Below are 8,315 nucleotides of genomic sequence, written 5' to 3' on the forward strand. Positions count from 1 at the left end.
TTTATAATGTAGTACAGTGCTTTGTCAACATGACCCAATGAAATGCTGACATCCAAGTGATATGGAGTTAATAGATGAGACCCATTCTGCGCACTCTGTCACCTATACGATAAAGGAAACTTAGCTGATAGCGTAGAACCCACTGCCTAGAATGCCTTAGACAGGTACATTTTGGTGGCCCTTCTGTTCCTTTTATAAACTGTTCTTGGCTATAATGATACTACCTATACGACCGTAATATGTTCATTAGGTCTGTAGATGATTAGGTGGTTTATTACTTTTAAAAGAGGGCCTTTTTTTTTTGTAATGATAAGAGATTTAGTGTGAGTAAAACAAAGTAACAGATTTCTTGTAATGATGAGAGATTTAGTGTGAGTAGAATAAAGTAACAGATTTCCTGCTAGTATTTTTTTGTTATTGCATGGTAACCCAGAGAGTATAATTATTAATAGTACAACTATGTAGATGGGATATAATGATGAAAAATAGCTAAGTAAAAGTGGTACATTCAACCTTTGAGAGTTAATGGAAAGTTAAGAGTATTTGGAATATATCTTTAATTTCTGGAGATCATGAAGGGGATAAGTTTAGTGTTCTCCCACAAAAGTAGCCTTTGTAGCCACTGTCACAAGGGATCAAAGTGATCCTTCTGGAAACTGTTCTCTAATGTGTTCTCAGAGTACTTTATACCTAACTTTCTTATAGTAATCTGTTCACATGTTTTCTTCCCTCCCAGTTGGAGGCCCTTGAGGGCAAAAACCATAATCTTTTTATTCTAGCACCTTTCATTGCCTCTGCACGTATAGTAGGAGTTTATTAAATGTTATGAATGAGTTAAGCATTCTGAAAAGATCTTCATTCATTTATTTGGTTATTTATTAAGTAAATCTACAGATATTGTATTTTGGGTAGTCTGCTTGTCATTAGGATTAGAAAGGGGAAGAAAGTAAGATACCACCCCTGCCTTCAAAGAACATACAGTGTGGATCTGTCTACAATGTTCTAGTGGCTCCTTTTTGTTGATCATCTTTATATTTATTTACATTTTATTCAAAGAAGAGAAAGATAATTTTTCTTGATAAAAAAGTTGCTGTAAACAAGTCAACTAGTAAATAGTCGCTACTAAGAGAAAGCAGAATTATCAAGTTTTGAGGTGTTGGTAGTCTTTGTAGAAGTAAGGAGATCCACCAGGGTGAGTAAGCAGCATCTAGCTGTGAATCCCATAGGCTACAGGGGAAACGAGCACATTACGGCCTTAGTGAGATCCATCAAATGAAGAGCGGTGGCAGCAAGTATAGATAATCCCTGCTGTTGTAGTTTCAGTGAAAAAGAATCTCCAGATGACATATGACTTTATTTTACAAAGTAGAAATGAAACAAGATAAAGAACAAAGTGGGGCAAACAAATGACATTAGTGAAAATGTGACCAATACTGAGTTGACTGTTTCCTTGTACGTAGGCAGATTTCCTTTCAAGATCAGATATGAGCAAGGGTTGCAGCAAATTTGAGGTCTTTTGGTGGGCTTCTATACTTGTTGCTGGCATTGTTTTGACAGAAGGACATCAACAATTCAAAAACATTTTTTAAAAGGAAAAACTAGTCCCCAAATCTACATTTAAAAAATCTGTACAACATTTTAGCCAATAAAATAAAGTGCTTAACTCTGTTATTTTAGCTCTATTTTTATGTCCCTTTTTGATCAGTCTGTATTATATCATGAGAGTAATGATTTTTCATTTTTTCTCAATTCTAATTGTAAAAGCTTTTGACTTTCAGATTTATATTAAAGTAATACCATACTAAATAATTTCCTACCATCTTCCTGTTTTTAACCTTGAACTTACATTGATGGAAAGGAAGATAAGTTACAGTAATAATTTATAGAATTAAGTGTCCAGCTATTGACAGCTATGGAAATTATCTGGCTTGTATGAACTGAACCATCTATTTTTCTGCCACATCACTTTATTTATTTTCAAATCTTAGAGCTTTTCTTTCTTAGAATGGAAAGTTTGTTTTTAACCTGCTCCAAGCCAGTAGTGCCCCCTTTTCACAGTAGAAGTCAGTTTTTTGCTATTTTTTTAACCCCCTGAGCCCAAGGTGAGTAAGTATATTCTCTTGATTACTTCTTAGTAGGAGTCTAGTGGTACTCCATGCTCTCCTCTAGACAGTAACTGCTAGTAAATGGCCCATCACCAAGCCCTCTGATTATTAAAGGTCTTGAGTGGTTAATTGTCCTTGGTGGGGCAATTACAAAGATTGAGAAAATGTTGGAGTATGAGTTATATAACCCTCAATACAACATTTCCTTAGCGGGTATAATTCAGGAAAAAATGTGTTCAGATATCCCCAAATATAACAAGATGAGAAGGAAGTGAGTATAGTAAAGTAGATCTTCTTTTATTTTGCTATATGTAATTCCTCAATACACATTTTTAAGAAGACTGAGTATAAATAACTGACCCATTCAGAGTTGGACCCCGCATTAGTTCAGGTTGTGTTAATGAAGTCAAATAGGTGTAGTTTTTCAAACTTCCATATTGTCTATACACTTTAACTATACTCTGGCTTAGTGTGTATTAGAACTGCAGTGCAAGGAAAGCCCATTCTTAATTATTCCTGCTATAAACCATACCAAATATAACGTTGTTCCACAGGTTTCCATTATTTTCATTTTTTACATCAGTATGCTACCTGTTAACTGCATAGAAAATGGAGACTTGTGGTGGATTTTATTTACTAAAACACATGGTGCTTCAAGCATGGCTAGTGGACTCTAACATAACAGTAAAAATAATGCAGTAAGAGTAAAAACAATATATGAAGAATATTCATAGATAGTCACTTTCTTATGTTTGTAAAGAAACACTCAAACTTTGTCCCCCATATCATAATTACAGTTTCTTACAGAATATCTGATTTTGCTTTCTTGTCCTGTGGTTATGTTACAGCTGTACTTTGGAAGTAGGTTTTATTAAACCATTTATTTATTTATTTATTTATTTGTGCTTTAATTTGGTCTGTTTTTAGATATGCTTTTACATCATTATTTTCCAGAGTATATCCCACAAGATTACTTAATAGGCTGAGTTAAATAAAGTAGAAAGATTTCTTTTTTTGCAGGAGAGTCATGTTTTGTAGTTAGTATATGTAACAGCAGTATCTTTGATTACTGTAATACTGATTTCTCATTGCATACTCTTATACTGTTGCTAAAATAGCAGCCCTATTTTGTTTTTCTTGGAATCACACAAGATCAGTAGATATTTAAGTCATTTAAGAGTCCTCGGGGCTTCCCTGGTGGCGCAGTGGTTGAGAGTCCGCCTGCCGATGCAGGGGACATGGGTTCATGCCCCAGTCTGGGAAGATCCCACGTGCCGCGGAGCGGTTGGGCCTGTGAGCCATGGCCGCTGAGCCTGTGCGTCCGGAGCTCTGCAACGGGAGAGGCCACAACAGTGAGGCCCGCGTAACGCAAAAAAAAAAAAAAAAAAGAGTCCTCGGAGCATGTACAAAACCAGAGAAGTCTGATTTTAATTAATTAAAACTAAATTTTTTTCTCCTCAATTATTTATCTTTAGAAAAGAAAATATCTCAGTTGGTGTTTTTATGGGATTAAGAAGAAAGTTAGAAAACAGGACTTTCTAGTTCTATACCTAGGGTTTTTTTGGGGCAATCTAACTGTGAAACAAGTATCTATAAGCCACTTTCTCTATAAACCTGAGTGTCCAAACTGTAAGAAGTTTCAAGTATCTTAGCTGATAGACCTTGTCAGCTAGAAAAGACTTGAGATCATTGTGAGGTCAGGAATTTGGGGGTTTGAGTCATGATTCCTAAACAGAGGAAATTTAAGAGAAAAAAAGAGAAACTTGTCCTGGGAGATTAACAGACTTTGTAAGAGATTATTACATATTTTCCTTTGAAGTTTTGAAGATTTCTTGCTTGGGTGAACCTTAGTATTGCTAATAAACCTATGGTGGGATACTTACGTTAAGAAAAACAGGTAAATTTAGGATAATGAAGAACATTTAACCTTAAAAGCTCCTGAAAATTCTCCACAGTCCTCTTCAAAATCACTGTAAAGTGCTCCCATTTACCAAGGTATGCTTCTTTAATTAAACTTGCTTTTTTTTTCAGGTCCGAGTTTTGAGATACTAAGAGACTCTGGAAATTGCTCTGCATTTGTCTTTAAAGCTTTAAAATATATATATATATATATATATAGTCTCCAGTTTCATTTTATGATGTTTGTTAGAAAATGTGATTTCTGTATTTTTTTAAAAATTTTTTTCTTCCAGTTTCGTTGAGATATAATCGACATATAGCACTGTATAAATTTAAGGTGTACAACATAATGATTTGACTTACACCTATAAAATGGTTATCACAAGAAGTTCAGTGAACGTCCATCATCTCATAGATACAAAATTAAAGACATAGAAAAAAGATTTTCCTTGTGATGAGAGCTCTTAGGATTTACTCCCTTAACAACTTTAATATGTAACACTCATCAGCAGTGTTAATTATATTTATCATGTTGTACATTACATCCCTAGTACTTATTTATCTTATAACTCAAAGTTTGTACCTTTTGACTCCCTTCCTCCAATTTCCCCTCTCCACTCCACCCCCCCACCCCCCCCACCCCCCCACCACCTCTGGTAACTACAAAATGATCTCTTTTTTTTTCTGTGAATTTGTTTCTTTGCTTTTTAAGTATAATTGACCTACAACCCTATGTTAGTTCCTGTTACACAATACAGTGATTTGATATTTCCCTACTTTTCAAATGATCATCACAATAAGTCTAGTTACAATATATCACCATAAAAAGATGTTACATAGTTACTGACTATATTCCTCACATTGTACATTTCATACCCATGACTTACTTATTTTGCAATTGGAAGTTTGTACCTCTTTTTTTTTTTTTTTTTTTTAATAATGTCATTTTATTTTATTTTATTTATTTATTTGGCTGCGTTGGGTCTTCATTGCTGTGCACGGGCTTTCTCTAGTTGCAGCGAGCGGGCTTCTCATTGTGGTGGCTTCTCTTTGTTGCGGAGCACAGGCTCTAGGCACGCAGGCTGCAGTAGTTGTGGCGCACGGGCTCAGTAGCTCCATGGCATGTGGGATCTTCCACGACCAGGGCTCGAACCGGTGTTGGCTGCATTGGCAGGCAGATTCTTAACCACTGCGCCACCAGGGAAGTCCCGGAAGTTTGTACCTCTTAATCTTCCTTTCCTATTTCTTCTCTCCAGCCCCCTCCACTCAGACAGCCACCTGTTTGTTCTCTGTATAACTGTTTCTGTTTTGTTACGTTCATTTCTTTTGGTTTTTAGAGTCCACATATAAGTGAAATTATACAGTATTTATCTTTCTGTGACTTATTTACTTAGCATATAATACCCTCTGGTTTCATCCATGTTGTTGCAAATGGCAAGATTTCATTCTTTTATATGGCTGAGTAGTGCATGCTTAGGTGGCTTCCATATCTTGGCTGTTGTAAATAGTGCTGCAGTGAACATAGGGGTGCATGTATCTTTTTTAATTAGTGTTTTTATTTTCTTCAGATAAGTACCCAGGAGGGGAATTGCTGGATCTGGATCTTATGGTAGTTCTATTTTTAATTTCTTGAGGAATTGCCATACTGTTTTCTATAGTGGCAACACCAGTTTACATTCCCACTAATGGTGCACAGGGGCGTGTTTGGTTTTTTACCTGTTGTAGGTTAAAAACTTTTCGGATCTACTTTAACCATTATAATAATTTTTCTGGGAATTAGTCTGTTTTATAACTTTTAGAGCACAGTTAAAGACTGCCTGGCTTGGGTTACAGATCATGGTTTTGGTTCAGTGTGATATTTATTAACTTGAACCATTTAATTAGTATTGAGTGGGTGAGTGATTACCTATCAGTTGGTTTTAAAAAAACGCAGTAATGGGGCAGGGCAGGGATGGATGAATAAACAAATGAAGAAAAGTAGTCTAGGATGTGGTGGAAATCATTCAGATCAAAATTTAAACAGGAAAAAAAATCTTACTCATGCATTGGGATTAAAAGTTCATCCCATCACCTGGAAAGGGCTTATGCAATTTTTTGATAAGCCCTTTTAAAAATTAATTTTATTTATTATTTTGGGTTGCATTGAGTCTTTGTTGCTGTGCGTGGGCTTTCTCTAGTTGCGGCAAACGGGGGCTACTCTTCTTTGCCGTGCGCAGGCTTCTCATTGCAGTGGCTTCTCTTGTTGCAGAGCACAGGCCCTAGGCGTGCGGGCTTCAGTAGTTGTGGCACGTGGGCTCAGTAGTTGTGGCTCACGGTCTCTAGAGCTCAGGCTCAGTAGTTGTGGTGCGTGGGCTTAGTTGCTCCACGGACTGTGGGATCTTCCTAGACCAGGGCTTGAACCCGTGTCCCCTGCATTAGCAGGTGGGTTCTTAACCACTGCGCCACCAGGGAAGCCCAAGCCCTTTTCTTTTACCTTCCCCTCTTTTCCTCTTTTTGTCCCTTTATAGAACTAAATATGTCTGGCTCTTTGATTTTATTGCCAGACTAAAATTAGCCCATAGTGATCTGGCAACTATAATATTCAAGGGGAGGGAAACATTATGGCAAGTAGTCACCTCACATCTAAATCTGTGTGAACTGGGTTATCATACAGACTTGTATGCCTGGGGATAGTCTCAATGTTTACATCTGTTATTTGTGTGTAATTATTAATAACTCTCCCTTTTACTCTCTAAAGTTTCTGGTTTGGATGATGGATTTTTATGGCCACGTATTTTGATAAATGATATTCATTTATTTCAAATACTAGTCTGTATAGAGTCAGTAATGATATTAACTATAAACAGAACCATTGTCTGGTTTTCCTCCTCCTGGAAGCTTCTCTAAGGTTCTTCTTTGTGCTCTTATCATCACTGTTTTCTACTTTTACTGATTTAGATCTACAGTATCTCATCCATGCCTGTTTCCGTAATATACTTGGTGCCACTCTTACATATGGAGTTCAAATTGTCATAGTGAATAAATGACTTTGGCACTGTGGTTGAAAAGCAGAATTAGCGGAGCTCTTTGTGGCCTGGTAAAAATTAAATTTCTGGGCAGTTGCTACTATTTTCAGGGATAAAAGAGTGAAATGGAGGATAAAAGGGAAGGAAGAGAGATTAGGGGATTGGGCATAAAAGAGCAATTGTTTTTCTAAAAATAATTTTGTTTGAATTTGTAAGTTTGTTATTAGGCATGGTGACTTGGTGTCATTTTGTGCTAGCTTACCTTATCTTGCTATAAAATTCACTTTAGAAGTAAGGATTTAACATTAAAAATTTTTATTTTAATAAAATATTAAATCCTAAGCAAATTTATTTTGATTTCAATTTTGTATATTATAACCTGTATATATTCATTACTTCATATGAATTGCATTATATTCAGAATATAAAATGATGAGAATAATGCTTATATGATGTGCTGTTTTAAAATCATTGATGTTTTTAGCCAAGTTGTCATTTCATTGGCTATGAGAAATTTCAGACCTGTGTAGTGAAATGGAACCTGTTTAAACAGACTAGTAATTCTATAATTTTTCTTTTAAAGGTCATGTAATGTTTGCAGAAATAAAAATGGAGAATGGAAAGTCAAAAGGCTGTGGAACGGTCAGATTTGACTCCCCAGAATCAGCTGAAAAAGCCTGCAGAATAATGAATGGCATAAAAATCAGTGGCAGAGAAATTGATGTTCGCTTGGATCGTAATGCATAATTTGAAACCACGGTTGGAACATTCTTACATCTGTTTTGCTGAATCTCCTAGTAAAAGTCATTTTTTTAAGTAATACTGTACGCTTACAAAAGTTGTAAAGATGAACTTTTAAAACTCCCACCAGCTTTTAACAGTATAGTGTTAATATACTGTGATTTTTGTTAATCTCAAGTTTGGATTTTTAAAGACAGCAAGTCTGGTCATTCAGTTTAAATGAATGGTTATACTATTTTTAATGAAATAAGCCATTTTCTTGTTATTTTCAGTTCTGCATAGTGGGATTTGTTTGTTCAAGTGTCCCCAGCTTTTATCAACTTATTGTAAGGTAAAACATAGATAGTTTTTTCAAAACTTCTGTTTAATATATGTAATTGTCCTTGGAAAGAAAGGGCTCAGACAAATTAGGATATGATTTTGGTTGGTTTTAAATTTTTGTTGGTGATAAAGAATTGCTGTAAGTAAGTTTTAGATTCTAAAGTTCAGAATATTTTTTATTTGACTTAAATGGAGAAATGGAGTTTTCCTTCTCTGCCCTTCCCCATCATTCACATTTTCCACA

At 35.6% G+C, this 8,315-nt stretch overlaps 1 protein-coding gene across 2 annotated transcripts in view; it reads left to right on the forward strand.

Moving 5' to 3' along the window:
- MYEF2 (myelin expression factor 2) overlaps positions 1–8,313 on the forward strand; it is a 32,509-nt gene extending 24,196 nt beyond the window's left edge. For both annotated transcript variants that reach the window (XM_081227797.1, XM_081227798.1), the window contains one exon: positions 7,593–8,313. In XM_081227797.1, coding sequence (XP_081083923.1) covers positions 7,593–7,756 — 164 coding nt within the window. In that variant the 3' untranslated portion in view covers positions 7,757–8,313. The remainder of the gene's footprint in view (positions 1–7,592) is intronic.
- Positions 8,314–8,315: the final 2 nt, after the last annotated feature.

This window comes from Mesoplodon bidens (assembly GCF_964165515.1).
Source record: "Mesoplodon bidens genome assembly, chromosome: 3".
NCBI lineage: Eukaryota > Metazoa > Chordata > Mammalia > Artiodactyla > Ziphiidae > Mesoplodon > Mesoplodon bidens.